Genomic DNA, 22,888 nt, shown 5'->3' on the forward strand with positions numbered 1-22,888 from the left:
TTTCTATACTTCCCCTGTTTGTGTACCATAGCAAATAACTTCAACCCTTGATTGTATTCTTTGAAGTGACTGCAGCAAAGAAGGGAGTTTCTATTAATGACTTAGCCTCAGCCATAAATAATTCACCCAGGCAATCTTATTTGCAGGTGATGCAAGTGTGGTTATCTCAAGTAAACAATGTTATCGCTTTTTAGGTTTTTAAATTTGTTGGGTCCCGTGATTATGAGTTGCAGTAATTATAAAGTTACCGGTATAAGATGTTTCATTTTATAATTTTTTTCTCAAAACCTGGATCATGTCTTGAGTAAGGCTATTAAAATGTGACATACTCTGTTTGGTGAATTACTTTAACATTGAGGTTTCGAGCTTGAAGGCTCTAAAATAAGAAATAATGCACAAGTTGAAAGAATATGTAACATTTATTTTTATCCCAAAAATTAAATAGCATTTGCAGTTAAGATTCATATGGACATAACTTTGCTTATTTTCACATCCTCCAACCCCAACTACTTAAATTTTGTGACAGTTGTGGCATTGCAGTACATTGCTTTTAATGTTGCAGTGATGAACTGAAGGAGTTGGGGTCCGAACTGGAGCGCATCGAAGACAGCCTGGAGCAAACGAAGGTGTTGGCTGAAGAGGCAAGCGAGACAGTCGAAGATATAAACAGGAATGCCCTCAAAATTTACACAGACATATACGGCCTTAACATTCCTGAAATTAACATTCCGAAGCTGAAGGAAGTTGCTGAGCTCACTGCAGCAGAGGTAGGAAAGCTTGTTGATATATAGCAAGACACAAGCTAATCCAGTTGTTTTGTATCATATACAGGGTGCGTCAGAAAGAACAGATGGATTTCACATGGCAAGAAAATTGTAAAGATTCATCAAATCAAAAATTTATTGTTATCAACATATTCACCAATACATGCAGTTTATTTATGGAAAACAACATTATCCATATGATGTCCTTGGCTTTCAATACAGGCATCGAGGCGTTTTCTGATGTTCGCCATCACTTTCACAGTCATAGCTGGTGCAATTGCCACGATTTCTTCACGAATCGCTGTCTTCAGTTCGTCCAGTGTATGTGATCGATGTTTACAAACTTACGCCTTCAAATGGTCCCAAAGAAAGAAGTCGCAGGGCGCGAGATCTTACCGTAGCCTCGGACAATCTCAGTGCAATAGAATTTCGTCCAGGTGATTTCTTCTTTAATGTTGAACCTGTGATACGAAATGAAGCCTCCCACCGCAAAATTGTATTCCGAGTTGGAATCCTAGCGTGACATCCGATGTCGAAATGAGTACTGAGTGGCGATCACAGACTCTTCATTTTTCAAAAATGTCTCTACGATGAAAGCACGTTGTACACCAGACCAACACCATATTCTCAACTGAAACTGCATTCTATGGCTGACCCAACAGTCGTGGTCCCCCTCACTATATCTCTCTCCTCTTTGCGTATCGATAGTTTGAAATCCATCCGTTCTTTCTGACGCACCCTTTATTATCCTAGATCTGTTAAAGCAATAAGAAAAAAATAAATCCAGTCAGATGTGATTATTTTATATCACATACTTTAAATCTAATAAAATACAAGAAAAAAAGTAATTCAATCGAATAATAATCATCATTCAAAAATATATGTAATGAAAATTTTCTGGCTCTGTTTTTGTTGTACTTAATTTTTTGTAGTTCCGTACAAGGGCACCAACTGTAAGGGGTCCAGGTCCCTTTGATCCCTCTCTTGTAGAATTCTGTGAAATTATAGTTTTTATGTCTGCCCTTGAATCTGATAATTTGGCATTGTTTTGGGATTTATTAAATTTGCAAAGATTTATAAACAGCAGTAAATTCTCCTTCAAAATTTGTTGAATGGAAAAATGAAAAGAGAGGACATGTTCCTCCAACCCCTGCTCCTCCTGGCCGTGGTCCATCTGTTTAAATCTGTAACCACTCCTTATATGGGTATCTTGTTTCTGTAACACAGTCTTCAAAACTAGTTTATCTTTTTCAAATTTTTTAACATTGTTCATGAGGCCAAACTGTGTTCTATATGAATGATATTTAATGGGTTATCTTTCCTTTGAGGAACACTTAAGTCTTCCTTAAATTCCTGAGCTAGCTTTATTAAACTTACTTGTGTTTGTAATCTGTCCACAGTTTGGATATAGGCCTCTCGTACATGACAAGCTAATTAATTTCTCACACTGTACTTCAATTACATGACGAGTATTATTAAAAATCTTTATATTGAGGTCAGTGTTGCACATGTGTTCCAGGCGCAGAGGATAAAGCAGGAAGCGGAAGACCTGCTGTCCGACAACGAGAACCTGGTGGAGATGCTGAGAGACCAGATCGAGGAGACAAAGGAGTTGCTGGAGAGAGGCCACAGCCAGCAGCAGTTTGCAGACGAGCTGCTGGCGGACACCGACGCTGCGAAGGCGAAAGCAGAGGATGCAGTGAACAAGGGGGACGAGATACTGGAGACGGCCAAGAAAACGCTGAAGACATTGCAAGGTTGGTTGATCTGTTGAACAGTAGCTTGTCCTTGTTCTCTGTTTTGTGTTGAGCATATGTATTTTAATAAAACACAAAAGAAATATATTTTCACATGAAACTGTGGAAAAACGAGCGTGCAAAACGCTATGATTTAGGAGTGGGCAACTAAAGTTGTGACAGATGAAGTGGCAGTGGTAATAGTTGACATGTGTAAGGAGCTGACCTCTTCTCTCGCGGTGTAGCTCTGAAAGTCACACTTATCCTGGCAGCATACTTCATAGAAAGTACATATCTATAGCAAAATTCTAACAGTGGTATTAATATTATTAAAGAATGGCTGGATGCTCACTTACTTTCTTTGAACGTTTCTAAAACAAAATTAATACCATTTTCATTAACATCACATGGCCTTGAGCAACTAGAAATAAATAATAATATAAGTATAACTATACATGATTGTAACCTACCTACTTGCTCATGTAACGCTTTGAGTATATCCTCACAAGTTAAATATTTAGGCATTATTATTGACCAACATTTAAAATGGGACAAGCATATCTCCTTCCTGTGTAACAGATTGCGTAAAACAATCCACAAATTTTCCATTCTACGCTCTTATTTACCTGTTTATGTTCTGCGTACTGTGTACTTAGCTCTGTTTCAATCAATAATTCAGTATGGTATTTTAGGTTGGGGAGGAATGGCAAAATCGACTCTCCATCCTTTAAATTTGCTCCAAAAAAGAATTATCAAAATTTGTCTATATAAACCTTTTGATTACCCAACAAAATTAATTTTTCAGGAATTTGGCGTATCAAATCTAGAACAAATTTATAAACAAACATTGCTGATTTACTTCCATAAAAACCACAATAAATTTAAATTTGATCCTCATGAATACCATACGAGACAAAACTACAGTTTCTTTCTAAATACTCCCAAATGCCACACAACTGCTGGATTAAAACACAGCAGAAATTTTGGACCCAAAATATATAATGAATTAATTAGAGCTTACCCTGAGCTAAGTACACTTAACACACATAGATTTAAGAAACAAATCAGATTAATTATTTAATTGTTTAAGCTAATTGAGTTAAAAATTGTTACTCTAATATTCATGTACTTCTCTATTTTGTATTTGTATATAGACCCTGTTATTACATGCTGTATGTATTTTACCATTTATTAATGTGATTGTGCTCAATGAACTCTCGTAATTTTGTGATATATTTTGTATAACTGATCTGAACTGCGCCCGAGCACGAGCTTCTGCTCTTTCGGGCTGCAATGCCTAATGTAGCTCAAGTGTATAGAATTAATAAATATTATTATTATTATTATTATTATTATTATTATTATTATTATTATTATTATTATTATTATTATTTCGTAACTTTAATCACAATTTAAAAATAAATACAGTAAAATCCCTCGTAATGGACACCCAATTAACAAGCAATAATTGTCCACACCTGTGGAGTAACAGTTAGCATGTCTGGCCGTGAAACCAGGTGGCCCGGGTTCGATTCCCGTTCGGGGCAAGTTACCTGGTTGAGGTTTTTTCTGGGGTTTTCCCTCAACCCATTACGAGAAAATGCTGGGTAACTGTTGGTGCTGGATCCCGGACTCATTTCACCAGCATTACCACCATCTCATTCAGACGCTAAATAACCTAAGCTGTTGATAAAGTGTCGTAAAATAACCTACTAAAAAAAAACAAGTAATATCAGCCACCGGCGTGGCTCACTCGGTTAAGGCGCTTGTCTGCCAGTCTGAAGTTGCGTTTGGGCGCTGGTTTGATCCCCTCTTGGGCTGATTACCTGGTTGGGTTTTTTCCGAGGTTTTCCCCAACCGTAATGTGAATGCAAGGTAATTTATAGCGAATCCTCCTCGGCCTCATCTCGCCAAATATCATCTTGCTATCACCAATCTCATCGACGCTAAATAACCTAGTAGTTGATAGAGCGTCGTTAAATAACCAACTAAAAAAAAAAAAAGCAAGCAATATCAAAAAGAACAAAAAGTTTCTCCCCCTCGTTGCCACAGCTTGGGCCGTATTAGAAAGTTCATGTTCAGTGAATATTCGAACCTTAAATTGGTGTTATTATTTGTGTTGAGTTTTAATAAAGAAAATTCATACAGTAGAAAAGTTTTCCGGGCTATGAGGCCGTGGTCTGTTGGTTGTGAGACCAAACGTTTCGTTCATTGCTGCGGTGAACATCTTCTTGGTCTCACAACCAACAGACCACGGCCTCATAGCCCGGAAAACTTTTCTACTATTGACGCCGGCCATGAAAGCCTACACTCCAATATAAAATTCATACAGTTTTTATGTTATTCAGTTATGATCAAGTGATTGAGAAACAAGCTTCACATGGCTGCAGTTTCAATACTTGGCATCATAAAATATGAATAGGCAACTTCTTTAAATATTTATTCAATTATCCAGCGAAATTTCGTACCTGGAACTTGCGTTGATCCCTTCAGTGCCACCTGAATTGTGCAGCAGCAGCAGCAATAAGGACTAGAGCAAGAATTCGATATCACTTCATCTTCAATACAGATAAAAAATGAGTGATATAAATTTCAGTGTGATATTTCATAGTTAGTTTTATATGTTGAAAATTTTAGTCCATCCCTACCAAACTAAAATGCCACAAACAACCACTGAATTGAATTGTTAAAAAATGAGTGAAATGTATGAAGATAAAGTAAGCATTGTCTAAATTTTTTAGTTTGTATTATTTCTCTCTCTGTTTTGTTATACACAAAGAAAGTTTACTATTATATTTAAAGTGAATTATTTAACTGATACAATTTGTTCATCATACAGAATTTGACCACCAAGTGCAGGAGAGCAAAGATAAGGCGCAGGATGCCCTGGGTCTGGTGCCAGAAATCCGACAGCTGATTGCTGATGCAGAGAACAAAACTGGAGACGCCAAGCTGGCCCTGGCTGGTGCGGAGCACAATGCACAGATCGCCCGCGACACTGCCCAGGAGGCCCAGCAGAAGTACGCGGAACAGGCGTCTCAGGTGTGTGACGAGTTTGCACATTAAGAATTGCATAGACTGAAAAGAAAAATTAAATTATTTTCGAAAATGTTGCCAAAATCAGATATTTCTGTTTTCGTTCCTTTTGCGAAGAGAAGACAAGGAAAACAATATAATCGATTATTTAAATTAGTCACAAATGCAGTTGTTCCTCTCACATAGGCTACTGGATCTTTAAATAAGCATACAGTTCCCCAAAAAAAGAGTGAGACGATTCTTGGTGGTGGAAGTACAAAAATTAATCTTAGTCCGTTAAATTTACTACAAAAACGAATAATTAAAATTTGTTTGAAGAAACGTTTCGATTATCCAACTAAATTAATTTATTCTGAATTTAATGTATTTAATATTGAACAAATTTATAAGTATACGCTGTTAAAATTTTACCATAAAAATCGTAATAAGTTTGTATTACAGACACATAATTATGACACAAGACGAAATATTAATTCAACATTAGTAGAACCTAAATGTCTCACATCTGCTGGTCTAAAGCATAGCATAAATTTTGGCCCTCGGTTGTACAATGCTTTAACTAAATTACACCCAGAACTTCTAACATGTAACCCACTAACATATAACAAGAAAATTAGAAACGTGTTAATATCTTCAATTTGATTAAATAAATTTATAGCCTATGTGTATGAATCAACCTATATTATATTTTTATTCTATAATTTATATATATATATTTATATATATATATATATATATATATATATATTTATATATTGTCCTACTTTTCACATGCGATATTATTCTTCTCTAGTGTTAATATTATATTATATAAATCCATTGCTGCTGTAATTTAAATTTCAGTTCCTATTTCATTTTATTTATTTATTTATTTTTTATTTTCTATATTTCTCTTATATTAATATTGTATTATATAATTTCTGTAACTGTAATTTTAACTTTATTTCCTATTTTATTTTATTTTATTTTATGTTATGTTATGTTATGTTATGTTATCTTATAGGCCTATTAATAATATATCTGAACTGCGACCGAACACGAGCTCTGCTTATTCGGTCTCAAATTTTGTTAATACTACTGTATCTCCTTTTTTATATTGATTGTATTATTTTATTTCTATTTCTGTTGTTTGTAATTATATTCTTTATTCTGTATATTTAAATTTAAATAAATAAATAAAATAAAATAAAATAAAATAAATGTAGCGTGATTCACACAACATTGACATGACCCTGCAGAAAGACATCTTCATATCTGTCGAACTACATTGAAGTGTTCCAATATACAGTCACCCATGACAAAGACAATAAGGAGCATTTTAAGGACCCTGACAAGGACAAAGAGAAAGAAAAGGATAACAGCAAGCACCACGACAAGGACCATGACAAAGACAACAAGGACCATGATAAGGATCACTTTGGACCACAATAAGGATCATGATTAGGACCAAAATCACGACAAGAACCATGACAAAAACAAGGACCATGATAAAGATCACGTTGGACTATGATAAGGACCAGGATAAGACATCTGTGAACATTATTACACAAATTAGTTTTAAGTTTGAGCCTGTTACTGTTTCAGGAAGCTGACTCAATTCGGCAAGGAGCTGAACAGACTAAAAATGATGCCGGCAAGGTTCGAGACGAGGCTCAGGAGTTAGAGGGCCAAGTGGCCATAACAGCAAACAAAATAAAAGATCTCGAAGACCTGGCTGTTAAAGATGAGGAGCTCACAACAACGGTGATGAGTCACATTCAGATTAGTACTTAGTGTTCTGCAATGCTAACAAACTTGCTTTTATGTGATCAGTCTGGCAACACTGCAGAGCTGACAAGCCATTCACAGAAATATTGGGATAGGTAAAATGTCACTTAAAGCTTAACATACTGGCCTGACTTCCGTATTATGCGTGAAATATAGAGTACAGTTATTTCAAGTGAACAGAAATGGAAAAGCAGGCCTATATATATTTAATTAAAATTACAGTTCACAACAATACATTAACACGTTACGTGATTAAGTGCATATGCCACCATTGCCTCAAGTTATTTCATCTTGAACAGAGTACCTTAGTTACAATTAACTGGATAGAAATTGGTTATGGAGCTGTTACATAAAAATTAAATAAGAATTTATTGACAGAAATTATAAAGTCTTCTGTGAATGTTGACCCATTCTAACCAAGGAGCTATCGATTACGGAGTGTTTCAATATGTCGTAGGAAAGACAAAATAGTACTTAAATGTGATTAATAGGATAAGAAAGACTAAGTTGTCATCTCAAGCAGTGTGAACGTCATGATCCAAACAGCTTGCTTGTGCATTCATGTAGTAATGGAAAAAGTTCCCGTGATTTTTGCCAAATATTATACTTGTAAAAATAATCATCACAAGAAAAAGAAAGATACACAAAGACTATGATGCTTTCTTGTAACATTAACTGTCTTCTATCCTCAGGCAAAAAATAAGGTTGGTCAAGCCAAGAGTAAATCTGCAAACGTTACTAGACAAGTTGAAAAGGCTCTGGAGGACGTCCAGGCTATCATAGAGGAGCTGAACCAGGTGCCGCATATAGGTGAGGCAGAAACTAGTTACTACAGTATTGTATTCTGTGGTTCTTTTGTTTATTATTACAGGATTTCTTCCAGTCCGACAGAAAATGCGATGGAAGCTCTATAATTCCAATTTTGATACAGTATGCACAAATATGATGTATTGTTCTCTCCATCCCAAATACCACATTACGAGGTGCTTTAGGAAAGTTCGTGGTCTGACACATAAGTGGCATTGAAAACGTGTCAACAATGCTGCCATTGTTAGTGGCCATTTTACATCAGTTCAAGAACGAAAAATCATAATTTTCTGTTGACTATAGTTTGTGTAGTTTAATTAGTGCGCCAAACAGATTGGCAAAAATGAAGCTATCGAATATTTGGTAAAAAAAAAAGGGAATGAGTCCAACAGAAATTAAGGGAAGAGGATGGTATTTTTTGGTGAAAAATGAGTAAATTTTCGAAAAATAAAATTTTTTCCTTAAAATACTCTGTGATATGTGTGGAATATATTGTACGATATTTTGTGGGTATTTGTGCCCTTATCGGATGTTGAAACGCCATTTTTAAACTTCCTGCACTGTGGATTTTTAAATCACACCGCCCTTTGTTTGTTGTTTCCGGAACTTCATTTTTTTTTTTTTCAAAACCAAATTTTTCTTTAAAATACTCTGTGATGTGTGTGGAATACGTACATTGTATAACATTTTGTGGATATCTGTGCTCTTATTGGATGTTGAGACGCCATTTTTAAAGTTCCTGCGCTCTGGATTATTAAATCACACTCCCTTTGATTACTGTTTCTGGAACTTTATTTTTTTGCTACATTGCCAGACAAAAATCGGTATAATTTTTGAAATATTAAATATATATGTATGAAATTTAGAATACACATTCTCTAGACTACTAGGAAACTTTTCTCTGTAACAGAATTTTCCTAATTGATTTCATTTTGAAAATAAGTCTGTCTGTTTGCAAGAAAGAAAATAAAAAAATGCCATTAAATTTTAATTGTTTATTTTACAAATGTAGGAACTAATTCAAAATTCTGTTATAGACAGTTTGTAGAGAATGCTTTTACAAATAAATTTTAACAAAGTGTTTGAATTTATCTTTAAAAATTGTTTAGATATATCGAGTTTAGTAAAATCCTGCACTGGGTACATTTTTGTTTTCAAATCTGGCTCCCAAAAATTTTTTTCAAAATATTTATATTTGGTTGAGTTGCTATAGCCATGATTTCTCTACATACAAAAAATTAATATTTTACACCAAATAGGAAAAAAGTTTTAAAAAATACCATCCTCTCCCCTTAAAGCAGACCTAGAGAGTGCGGAAGATGACCCTAGTAACAGCAACAAGTGAAGAAATCCATGATATGGCGTTGACTGAAAGTGCGGGAAATTAGCGAAGTTATGCGTATCTCAACTGAACAGGTGCACCACATCTTAGTCAATGTATTGGGCATGTCCAAGGTCTCCACAAGGTGGGTCCGAGTTTGTTAACACTGGAGCAAAATCACTTCCGATGTAAAATTTCGAGGGATTGTGTGGCTCGATTCGAGAAAAATAAGCCCGATTTTTTGAGGCAGTTTGTGACCACTAATAAAACCTGGATCCACTACTACATACCATAGACAAAACAGCAGGCGAAAAAATGGAAGCACAGCGATTCTTCACCTCCAAAGAAAAGAAAAGCTGTTCAATTAGCAGGGCGTCTGTGTTCTGGGATTCAAAGGGGATAATCATATCTACCAAAGAGGAGAGTAATAATGGGAGATTATTATTCAAAGCTCCTGCAGCAACTGAATGGGAAAATTCGCGAGAAGGGGCCGGGTATGGCCAAGAAGAAAGTGTTGTTTCATGACGACAATGCACCTGCTCAAATGTCTGCCATTGCAGTTGCTAAACTACACGAAATACGATTCGAATTGTTGCTGCACCCCTCACCAGATGACGGACCTTCAGAATTCTTTCTTTTCCCAAAGGTCAAAACTCGCTTGAGTGTGAAGAAATTTTCGTCAAATGAAGAGGTTATCTCAGCAGCAGAAGACTTTTTTTTTTTTCAGACCTCGAGGAATCTGTGTACAAGGGGATATAGCAGCACCGGTAGTGGACCAAGCATGTGGATCTCAGAGGGGACAATTCCATATCAGGCTATGGACTTTTCAAACAACCTTCGTACACAAAGTAGATGATGACTGATCATTTTCTCTTCTCTCTCTCTTTTACAATTCGGTGCAGCTCTTCAGAATGACGTAATTAGTGGCTATCTTTTGACTCAGTAATAAGTAGACGCATCCGTCTTTTGTTAATTTTAGAATACTAGACATGTAGACAGTGCCATAGCAGAATAGCATTGGAGTTTCTTGTCTATAAAATTGTAAGTTACTTAAATATCAATCTTCTTAATGTATCCAGCTGTTTGCTGACAACATAAAGTCCACTATAGTCCACTGTAGTATATTCAGTTGTTGTTTTTCATGAAAAATGAGGGGTATTTTGATCGTGTTCGTTATAGATGCCTGTTGCTAGTAGCCAGAGGTGGGGTATAGTCAATATATACTGCAGGGCTGTGTCTTCTGCAACTGGTACTGATGATTTTAATTTACTTCTTTTGTGGTTTATGTATGGACAGTATAGAAGAATGTGTTCCAGATCTTCATCATGATTATTACACCACAGACAAGTAGGATTATCAGAAATGTGAAATCGGTGTAGGCACAATTGAGTGACAATGTGACGTGTTCTGGCTCTTGTTAAAAATGTTTGAACATGTCTGGGCAAGTTTTTGTACATTTCCAGGTCATTTGGTTTCTTTTGTACAGACTGTAAAATTCTTCCTTTGTCAGAAGAGAGCCAATTGTTGATCCATAGGTTTGTAAAATGAGACTTTATTGAAGTAAAAGCACTGGATAGAGATATCACTTGACGAGGTCTTGGTTGCAAATATGTTGCCTGTTTTGCAATATTATCGACTTTCTCGTTTCCAGGTATACCACAATGACTAGGTATCCATTGAAATGTTATTTCCTTTTGGAGTTTTTTTAGTTTACGTAGTTGTTTCTGAATTGGAATAATTCTGTGTGCATATAGGTTTGGTACATATTTAATTATATTAAATATAGCCCCTTGGAGTCGGTAAGTATGCAAATAGATTTTTCAGAAATTTGAGTAACACACTGAAGAGCAGCATCAATAGCTAGCAATTCAGTGTCAAGACTGGAGGAGGATGAACATGGTATGAAATAACTTTCTTGATATTTTGAATATAATACCCTGCTCCTGATGTTCCATTATTAGGATTTAGAGATCCATCTGTATAAATCTGTAAGTTACTTAAAGTTTGTCTTGAAAATTTATATGCACATACCGCCAACTATGTAAAACAGGACCTGCCTTAGCTGCCACTCACTTAGAAACAGCTTCTCTACTACATTTCACTGGGTCCTAGCCTCATAATGGAGCATGGGCAAAGTGGAGTGCATCTGGTTGTACAGTAACATGTAACATTGTTTAGTGAGGTTTTAGACGAAGAGAGTTGTACATAATTTACAAGTAAAATTGAACAGTCGAATAGTTGACGGAATTCATTTCCAAAAAAAAAAGTATATATATATATATATATATATATATATATATATATATATATAATTACAAGGTGATAATTGGACATGACGCCAATATGAACACGATTCATTCATCTGTCCAGATCCTGCACTCCTAGACGATCTAGAATTGCGACTGCAAAGAGCTGAGGACGACCTCAAGACAGCAAACCTGGACGGACGCATTGCAGAGCTCAAGGAAGCCAGGATCTCACAGGTGAATAAGTTCAGTTGCTTGTTGTAGTAATCCGAGCTCCACAAACTGTGGTTACCAGGTTTTCAGAATGCCAGTGAAAACCAACCTTGAGATGTAATGTTTTTCGCAATAAATGTGCACATAATTTGAGACAATATCTAAAAGTACTGACACTAAATTACTAATTTTATTAGCAGCCTATTTTATTGTAATTTTATTACTTGGGATTAAATAAAAGAAACAATTGAAATGGTTTTGAGCTAATAAATTTTCCAATAAAATTATTGATTTCTAGTGAAAAATATTCATTTTTATAAATTTAATATATATCACATTACTGCATAATACAAAGTGTATTGTGGTTATTGATATTTTATTTCTTTTTAGCATTAGTTAGCAAGGTTGAATCTTTACTAATTGTTTAAAAAGCGAAAGACAACTGTGATTAAAATTTAAGGTAACTTGGACTTTAGCTTCTGTGAAGCGAAGTGCAGATCTTTTCCTATTTCTCTAAATATACACACACAATCTCTTTCTTTTGTACGGAGAAGTACCCCTAATTTTGATATAAAAAAATTCGCGTCTTAATAAATACAATTCAGAACTGAGATCAATTACCGACAAATTGGGAGCAAGTGAAAGACCAACATTGTTGTCATATGAAATCTAAATCAATTCAATCATTCTGAAATGTAATATATTATCTTATCATTATATTTATTTTATAAATTGTTAGTTTGAATTAGGAACGTTGATAAATGTATGCCTGTTTTGTACTGTTTTTCTGTTTAATATAACTGTGTTCTGCATTATTTGTTATGCGCTCTGAGCTGTATGCGGTGTATTGTACAGTCACAACCAAATGTTAATGGCTACAGTAGAAGAATATAGGAACTAGACCGTGTGCATTACTCATCACTTGATATTTTTCATTTTATCTGTAATGCGACCTGAGATGTTGATAAAGCGTCGTAAAATAACCTACAAAAAAAAAAATCTGTAATGCGATAACCTAGCATATACATGATATCTGGACTGAAAAGTCATAAAATATTTAAAGAAAATTATGAAAAATGGCCATTCTTTAATATAACCTACAAAAAAAAAATCTGTAATGCAATAACCTAGCATATACATGATATCTGGACTGAAAAGTCATAAAATATTTAAAGAAAATTATGAAAAATGGCCATTCTTTAATATAACCTACAAAAAAAAAAAAAAAATCTGTAATGCGATAACCTAGCATATACATGATATCTGGACTGAAAAGTCATAAAATATTTAAAGAAAATTATGAAAAATGGCCATTCTTTAATATAACCTACAAAGAAAAAAAAAATCTGTAATGCGATAACCTAGCATATACATGATATCTGGACTGAAAAGTCATAAAATATTTAAAGAAAATTATGAAAAATGGCCATTCTTTAATAGTCCATAAATACTGCATTTTGAAAGTCTCACACGAGGTCAATAAGAAACAAGCTTTTACAGTCTCAAATATGGTATGTCCTGTACAACACAAGATATCTAGTAACTCTGTCAGGAACCGTAGTCTTGTTGAAGTGATCTATGTAAATAGTGATTGGTGATAAACTTACTACTATTTCATTTATTAACAACTGATTAGCAGGAGGACACATAGATAGCCTAGTGTTGTGCAAGATTTTATGTATAATTATAAGGGCTGTGTTCCTGAATTGCTAACAGATGGATGTGGTATGTGCTGGAGTAAGGACTCGTCACTTTTTACAAAACGAAGTTAGAGCTTTCAATGCACCTGGACACTGGGCAAAGAAGGACACTGAGAAATTACCCAATTCACGGTCACCATGAAAGCTTAGAGTTAGTGTTATGTCACATCTCTGTGTTGCAGGCCGTGTGGGTGAAGAACTACCAGGACGAGGTGGACAGGCTGCAGGCAGACGTGCAGAACATCGAGGACATCAGCAACTCCCTGCCCGATGGCTGCTGGAAGCGAGTGCAGCTGGAGCCCTAGCACAACCCTCTGCTTCTAAGTGATCAAAAGTGACTGTGATGCCAGCTGGAGCTTATTTTTGTATCTGTGGACACTTAATGTGGATCCTTGTTTTATTTACTCCGATGCTGTAATGACCTGCGCTATTGATAAATATGTTTATAACATTTATTTTCCCAGAAACAGATACCAAAGAATGTAAAGGATTAAATTTCACATAAATACATTGCTCTCTGTCTAACAGATACAACAGACAGACAGACATGGTGCTGCGAGTGAGTGAAGTTCTGTGTGGTAGCGCTCATCTGCTACTTCGTCGATGTGCCATAATTAACGAATAAGAATTTGTATTCCACATCCATGAACAGTTTTAGCAGCGTCTTGACCTATAGTTCTGTGCAGATTTAATTGACTATGGGAGAAGACGAATTTTATTACATATCGTAGATCCACCCATCAGTGAGTAGACAACTAGAAAATTTGACGACGTTATAAATAGAGCCCAGATTTGCATGTAGTGTCATATTGTATGTAAAAACATTTAATGAAAATGTAATAATTTTAATTACGGTTACAGCTATATGACATTTGCTTTCGGATATATTTATTATGGTTTTAGGAAAATAGTAAAAAGAATTGAAGCTTCTGAATTATTTGCGAACATGCAATGGAAAATATTGCCTCTGAATTCGCAAGAAAATCAGGAACTACTTACATTGTTACCAAACACTGATGTGAGTGTTCAACAGAAATACTAGCACTCCTCAAGCTAGGTGAGGGGAAAGCATTTTCTTTCCAATACTTCATACACTATTTTTGTGCCATCTGTGAACTGTAATAAATTCTGTACTTCATGTACCTGTACTCAACCCCGTGAGTCTACCGAGAAGATGAGAAACGATAATTTTCTTAGTGAATGGAACTGACCGGAGGGTTCAATTCATGGCGATGATGTTATAACCTAGCCATGCCTCCATTAATTATAAACTCTGTTTGAAGAACAATGTCTTGGGTTACAAACAGTACAAATGATGTATCTGCTGTCTGTCGGTTCTTGAAGTTGTTGTTCATGTTAGTTTGGAATATACATTAATTGTTCAAAATTAATCGATAATGCAGCAGAAAACCAAACATATAATGTATATAGAGTTTTATGTGGAAGTAATGTGTGCCAAATGTACAGATTGATATGCTAGCTAGAGGCCCGAAACTTTTATTCGTGAAATTGTAAGTTACTTAAAGTTGTCGTGAAAATTTATACATACCTTCTACTATGTAAAACAGAGCCTCTGCTGAAAATGATTCCCTTCCACATTCAAGCATCCCTCCAAATCCCGGAATACTCTTCTTGAAGTGGTGTTGGTTACGGCTTCAATCTCTTGACAGGGCTTCGATTGTGCGAGGTTTTATTCTGTAAACTTCCCTCTTCAATAATCCTCTAAAAAAGAAGTCAGATGGTGTTAGACTGGGAGATCTTGATAGCCAAAGAGTTCTTCAGATAGTTGGGTCTCCAAAAACACTTTCAATTTCTCTGATGCTGACATTTGAATTGTAACACGTTGCTCCATCTTGTTGGAAATACAGAAGTTATAATTTAGCTCATCATCATCCTTTCAAATTCCCTTTTATGAGGTTCAGAAGATTGTAATGGAAATTCTGAAGGCCTCTCTTCAAATTTTACACTATCATGTTAACACGTAAATTTTTGTTTTAATGTACAAATCGAATCATCATTTGCTCGTTTCATTTCCCTTTATCTTTTATATTTTGTTAATTCCGGATCCCAGTGGTCAACCTCACTTGAGGACGGATGATTTAAAATAAATCTTAGTAGTAGTCTGATTGACAAACGCATTGAATATTTTCAGGTAAGCTTCCATGGTAACCGGGAGGGGGGGGGGGATTCTTGTGCCCATATACTCGAGTTTTGAGAGTTTACAGAGCCACTCAGATGAAATCAAGCTTCATCTGTAAACCAATTGAGGTTTAAAATCCCGGGATTCCCAGTAAGAAGATCTTGAAACCATAACCAAAAGTGTACACGTTTTTCTTAGCCATTGGTGCAATTCTTGAACACATGACATATGGTAAGCAGCTCGTGAGAATGTGAGAGATCAGTGTCTTTGCAGTGACTCCATAACTGTTCCTTTACTTCCTGTCTTGTCTCTTCAGGCTGTTTCCAGCTTCCTGAATGCTGTGTGATAAGGTTTTTCATTGTCTCAAACTTTCTTACGAATTTCTGGATACATCACTTGAAGGTACGCGGTTTTTTTTAATTCCAGTGACATTCATTAGATACAGTGTTGAATTCAGACCTTTTCCCCGGGGAAATTAATACTACACAGGGGGAGATGGAACCAACAGCAAAGAAACAATAATTCAGGTCTTACCTAACAACAACAGAGGCTGTCTGGATAAAATGGAACATCGGAAAGGGGTCATTTAAAGAAATACAGTTCTCATTTGTTTATATTTGTTTTAAATACCACTAAATGTTAATATAGCCATTAATTTAAAAATGTTAATATTGTGTAAAGCATGGTGCATAGGAATAGGTAACTATTCTTCTGTCTAAATTGTCACAAAGCTGGTGCTAAGTGTCCTTTTTACATAAACCATCTAAATGTTGTGTAAGTAGTAATTAAATTAGACGAATGCGTCTTCCAGTAGCTTTTGTAAAGTATTTAAAGGGCAAAGATATGAATACCCCACCTGTTTTTTTAAAGAGCTTCGAGGTCCTTTAAATTTATTTCACACAGCTTAGAAAATGCACCCCTGAGTACAACAAATTATATTTAGTTTTCCATAATTTTTTTGTATTTAATTTCGCGTCCAACCACGTTATTCACTGACAGCACAGATGAAGGTAACACAGATGGAATTACCAGTTCACAGATTTCACTTTCACTTAAAGCCAATTGAGATTTTTTTTCATTATATGCAACAAACACGCTTTCCATTGACTCCTCAGTACGTCTTTTTTGTTTTAAGAAAAGAAAACATTGGGTGTTGTTTTGCTATCGTATATTTACTGTATATGCTGTAATTACTTTGGTAAAGAAGATTATATTTGTAAACAAAACAAACATTGAAAACTACGCCAATAAAAACGCAGCACACCTGATTTCTTAACTGCAGACAAGACTGAAAATTCAGATGGTTTAAATTTCAACCAATCAGGATCACCTGGCAGATTCAGCTATGCAAATTGTGTCACCAACTATTCTTTCCTAAATTCCCTACATTGAAAAAAAAAATGCTTCAAAGAATAAATTTCCTGAAAATCTCCGTAACAGAATTTATTTTAGTTACTTCATAAATTTGAAATTTATCGTGTAAATTATATTTTTTAATTAAAAAGTGTCTGAAATCTGCGTCCATCCCCTGATTGCACCCCAGTAGATCTTGGATTCTTTCCTTGTGTGTCATTCTGTTGCATTGCACTGGTTCATGGTGGAGGTTTGATCTTTTCGCCTTGAGTTGCAGATCATTTTGCTTTACCCAAGATGCACTTAATTTACACCCCTTGAAAGTGTACGTTTTACACCAAATTCAATGTGAAATGCCCTTTGACATGCTTGATTAGAATTGACGAACGAGAAACACGTGCTCTTCGTTTGTGTACTTAGTAATTGTACAGATATGGAATTAAAATTTGGAGCACCTGTATGTAGGCAACAATTTCACATGACTGCCCACTAATAGCATACATACAGGGGCTCTTGTTCACTGCACTGCACAGTGTTGTAAGCTAAACTCGTACAATGAGGGAGCTACAAATTGTATTTCCGTATCTTTATGTAAGATACCACAAGATCCAGCATTGACAAACAAATGAATTAAGGTCACTGGAAGAGTGCAAACCTATCACAGGGAGCTAAATTCTGCTTTATGTTGTGTAGGTAAATGGCAAGTCTGTGTACAAAGGTTTGGAACCTCTCTCTGTATATCATGCAGAAGGTAGACCTGTATATGAATAAGTTACTGCACAGAAGTGAGTCACATTCACAAGTATTTCATTTTTAACTAATTTGTCATGTACTTTAATTTTAAGTTTAAACACGTTTAAACATGAATTGTTCATAGTTCTACACATATGGTGAAAAATTTTATAAATACATTATACAGTAAACAATTATATTTTTTTATTTTACTAAAAAATATGTGTAGTTAGACATTTGCTGCAAACATTTTAAGCTTTCGATTTAATTTTTTGTAACATGAATCCTGAAATTCCATGCAGTGCTGTAGTGGATTTGCAAAACTGAGTACCTTGCATTGTCATTTTAATACCAAAGATGTTGAATGAGTGTATGGCATATGTTTAGTTCACCTTACCTCGATTGATTTTGTATCATTCACTGCCACTAGTTATATATTTTTTATCCTGTATTTTCACATTTCAAGAGATTATGGTAGTTATAGATTTGTATTTGTTGCGTTTTGAGTAAGAACTACTAAATTACAGAAATAATAAAATTTTTATGAAAGTAATGAATTGTGTTTGTATATAAGCATGTATCAGACGCCTTTGCAGCATGTTGTATGGTGAACATCCACTTCATGAGTTTAGACCTGTTGGTGTGTTGGAAGATCCATTTGATGCATTTAGGCGACTGTTGACCTGTTCCCAATTTAAAGGGAATCCATGCTCCTGTGTATTGAGGAGCACCTGTATCTCTTGACAAATATTTAAATATGCATTAGTCTTGCTTCTTCTGTTAGATTGAATTACGTTTATTTGATATGAAGCCAGATGAAGCTGAAGTTGCAAATGAGGTGGCATTCGTCGAAGTAGTACCCATTCTTGACAATGGTATATCCTGCCTCCACATCAGCGGTGTACAAATTCGATAGCATTGAAGGTAATCATAAATTAGCTCATTTATAAATAAGAAATGAGGTAACTATCAATGTAATTATTAAGTATGAAATGTTTGTTTCTTGGTGCAGTCTCGTTGCATGTTACATGAATATTCTTTGTATGGCAGTCAAAAAGCAGAGGGTGATCCTACTTTTAAGAAGATAGCAAGGTCAACATTTGCATGTGAAACAAATACTATAATGGCTAATTCTTATAGTAGCTTATGACACCCAATGCTACAAAATGGAACAGTGCACACAATAGTGTTAAATGTCTGGTGTCGGCAATAGAAAAGTGTGGCCCAGATGCACTACGTGGCCCCATGGAGAGCATAGGGTTAGCATGCTTTTGACCAGTAGATGTGACAATTTTTAATGAATATATTGCAGTAACATTAAATGTATGTCAGTGCTTATATAAAATATAGATTTAAATATCTTCCGGGCTATTGAATTTTCCGAGTTATGTATTCATGATGTTCGTGAATTTTAATGTAATAATTTCAATTTCAGGTCATGAAGCCTGTTGCAGTGACACTAAACAATGCAGGCTGATAAACATATGTATGTAGGATGTAGAAGTTGCTTCCTACCATCAAATGCTTGATACAGGAACTTTTCAAGAAAGCCAGTGACACTTACTCGTAATACTGCAGGCCTCTGGCAACAGCCTTACTCCAATGGACTCGTATTTACATTTTTTTTTTTTTTTTTTTAATTTCTGCACTCTGGTTTGAAGTCCAATTTGCAGTGTGCTGTAAAAAACGTATAAGGAATAACTACGCAAGATTTTTGATGCCGAATTTATCAGAGGCTATGCTGAAAGAGTGTACTTACTGATAAATGTCTTGCTAAGATATTTTGGTGTAGTAAATCTCACACGGCCGCAGCTCAAACGAGGCGATTGGGTTAATGGAGGGATACAATAAAGGTTTGGCCCAATTCTGGAAGATATAAAGCTAACATAGCAAAGGTCTTTCGTATATTAAAATGTTCATGGCTGGAAGGACAGGTGAAGGAAAAAGCCATTTCTTTCTTGAAAGAAAAAGTGGTCACTATCTGTGGGGGGGTGGAGCCTGGGGAAACACTTTCTGAGAAAATAGAAGAAATCTCTCAGGGAAGCAATGAAGAAGCTATGGTTTTTAGCACTGCTTCATCAGCATCAGTCTTTTCAGTGCTGGACGAGACAATTTTGTACATCTTTAATGGTTCAACTGAAGCAGTCGCGGTTCGCAGTTTTAAAATTGAGGAAGGCTCTAGGCTGAAATGGCAAATTTTCAAGGTCTCGAGCATGAGTATTTGTTTATTTGTGTATTTCCGTACCTGGGAATTTTTAACAAAAAATTATTATTATTATTATTATTTGTTATATATAACGGGCACCTGACTTACCTTCATTCATTTGCTTGTAGACTAAATTGGCCCTTCTTTCTTTCGATATATTACACACAATTCATTGTTCTCAAATAAACACTCGCAAAAGGTTCTCACAATCACAAGTTCACAACCACATAAAATACTGATACTCGTATTACGAAGCAAGCCAAAACTAGTCCGCACGCAAGAATTTCTGTTGTGTTGTTTTCTCTTCCCTGACGGAGGTTTGAAAAACTTTCACTTTATGGGATACTAATTGTGTCAACGAATAACTAAATGACTCCATCTTATCATCGCAGTGTTATCCTAAAATGCCAATTAGGCCTATGACCTACCATAAAATGAATGAGACAGTAAACATGTAACCTCAAGAATGGAGTGTCAGACATTGTTTCTTTTCTCTTCTCCAGGAGAGATTTTTAAAACTCAGAGCTAGAAAATGTTGGCAACGACTCAAGGCGTAGATCTCTACGCCTTAGCTGTACCCTTATTAGCCAGACTCCACTAGGAAGCCTACCCGTCCTGTTTCTATTGTCCAGTAGGGAAGGTTTTAGGTTGAGCCTTTACTACTTATAACCTATCTCAAAAACATCTGTCTGTACCAACAGTTCCAAATATATTGACCGTTATTAACGAACGAGCCGAGTAAAATTTCGATGTTTCTCCTCTATTGAAAATCTTTATTCTACTATTAAACACAAACAAATTTCAAGATTTTTGTAGGAGATTTTTTTAGGCACGGCTCCACCTAAGAGCCTTTAACTACGAGCCGCTACTGAACTGAAGTAAAGCTTCTCTTATAGTTTCGGACTATTCCTAAAGATAAATGCAGGAATACCCTCAAGTGCTTCTGTAGATCATCTCTGTAGTATCTGTAAAGAGGGCAGGCTTACTGATGAAGCAGCTCTTGTCAATAACCTATAGATCCATACTACAGGGTGTTTAAAAAATACGGGGCATAATTTCAGGTATGTATTTCCCACATGTAGACAATCAAAATAGTTCATTACAACATGTGTCCGGAAATGCTTCATTTCCGAGTTATGGCCTTCACAACATTGAAATTCACCGGAACGTTTTTCTTTCCACAGGTCGTTGTCATTACAGAAGATGTTCAAAATGTCCACCTCCTGCTTGAATACAGACCTCACATCGATATCTCATTGACCTGCGAACACGATCCCAAACTCCAGGAGTATTGCGTATGTCCTCAGAACATGCCACAATTCCGAAGGGATTCCAAATCAGGCACCGGAGACGAATAAACCAATGATTTTAAATGGCCCCACAAGTAGAAATCGAGAGGGTTCAGATCAGGTGAGCGTGGAGGCCAAGCAATTGGGCCACCTCTACCTATCCATCGATCAGGAAACCTTCGATCCAAGTACCGGCGAGCCGTACGACTGAAGTGTGCACGAGTGCCATCATGCAAGAAGTGAATGTGTTGACGATTGATCAGTGGAGTGTCTTCTAAAACATGAGGTATGGTGTTTTCCAGGAAGTTTGTGTACGCCTGCCCCGTAAGTTTGTTTACAAGTACATGGGGTCCATCTAATCGATCACCAATGATACCGGCCCACATGTTGAGGGAGAACCGCACCTGATGATGAGATGGAACAGTTGCACGTGGGTTTTCATACGCCCATACATGCTGATTGTGGAAATTTGTTATGCCATCTCGTGTGAACTGTGCTTCATCTGTAAATAATACTAAGGCAGGAAAGTTCGGATTTACACCACACTGCTGCAAGAACCACTGACATAACCTAACTCGTGCAGGGTAATCTGCTGGTGACAGGGCCTGCCCTGTACACGTTGCAAATGATAAGGATACAATTGATACTCTTTCAACAGTCTCCAGACAGTCGTGTGAGGAACATTGACTTGCAAAGCTACCCTTCGTGTGCTGATAGAAGGAGTCATGTTCACAGCCTCCAGAATCTCCTGTACTTCTGGAGTTGTAGATCTTGGTCGTTCCCTTCCCAAACCAGGAGAGTTAAATTTTCCATACTCGCACAGATGGTAATGGAGACGTACAAATGTCTTCCGATCCGATCTGGACATTGTCGCTGTGGGTACCTCTCCTGGTACAAACGATGAGCCAGTGCAGCATTGCCGTCCGCCTTACAGTACATGAAGTGTATCTCTGCCAGCTCTTGATTTGAATACATGTCGCACAGTCTAACGCCTACACAACACTGAATGTAACCTTCGCCTCGGAATGAACTGTCAGAGTGCCCTCTTAATGTCTCCTTTGACGGCAATGACCTGCGGAAAGAAAAACGTTCCGGTGAATTTCAATGTTGTGAAGGCCATAACTCGGAAATAAAGCATTTCGGGACACATGTTGTAATGAACTATTTTGATTGTCTACATGTGGGAAATACATACCTGAAAGTATGTCCCGTATTTTTTAAACATTCTGTATAACTGATATGTACATTATGTATGTTTGAGGGTGCTTCAAAAAGTAAGGTAACAAGAGCTCTCATGGACAAACATTTCACAGGTAGATACACAGTAGTAGAACACTGGTATGCATTACTTTTCAACATAGTCACCATGCTTGTTCCAATGGTAGACCAAGGCATCAATGCTGGCATGGAAGAAATCTGTGTAAAGTCCATGAAGCTACGTCATGACAGCTTGCACCCACGTGCTTATTCAACAGTCCAAAGAGATGGAAATCATTGGGTGCCAAGTCAAAGCTGTAAGGAGAATGGTGTCCAGTACCTACCACTGGAAGTGCGTACACCTCCACAAATTGACGATGA

General features: G+C 36.2%; 1 protein-coding gene across 1 annotated transcript in view; it reads left to right on the plus strand.

Moving 5' to 3' along the window:
* The window catches only part of LanB2 (laminin subunit gamma-1), a 219,832-nt gene extending 201,464 nt beyond the window's left edge, over nt 1-18,368 (plus strand). The window contains exons 21-27 of the mRNA XM_069832299.1: nt 563-767; nt 2,284-2,521; nt 5,340-5,542; nt 7,121-7,279; nt 7,996-8,113; nt 11,802-11,914; nt 13,773-18,368. Of these exons, the coding sequence (XP_069688400.1) occupies nt 563-767; nt 2,284-2,521; nt 5,340-5,542; nt 7,121-7,279; nt 7,996-8,113; nt 11,802-11,914; nt 13,773-13,895 (1,159 nt within the window). The 3' untranslated portion in view covers nt 13,896-18,368. The remainder of the gene's footprint in view (nt 1-562; nt 768-2,283; nt 2,522-5,339; nt 5,543-7,120; nt 7,280-7,995; nt 8,114-11,801; nt 11,915-13,772) is intronic.
* The last annotated feature ends 4,520 nt before the right edge of the window (nt 18,369-22,888 follow it).

The sequence above is a fragment of the Periplaneta americana genome, chromosome 8, assembly GCF_040183065.1.
Source record: "Periplaneta americana isolate PAMFEO1 chromosome 8, P.americana_PAMFEO1_priV1, whole genome shotgun sequence".
NCBI lineage: Eukaryota > Metazoa > Arthropoda > Insecta > Blattodea > Blattidae > Periplaneta > Periplaneta americana.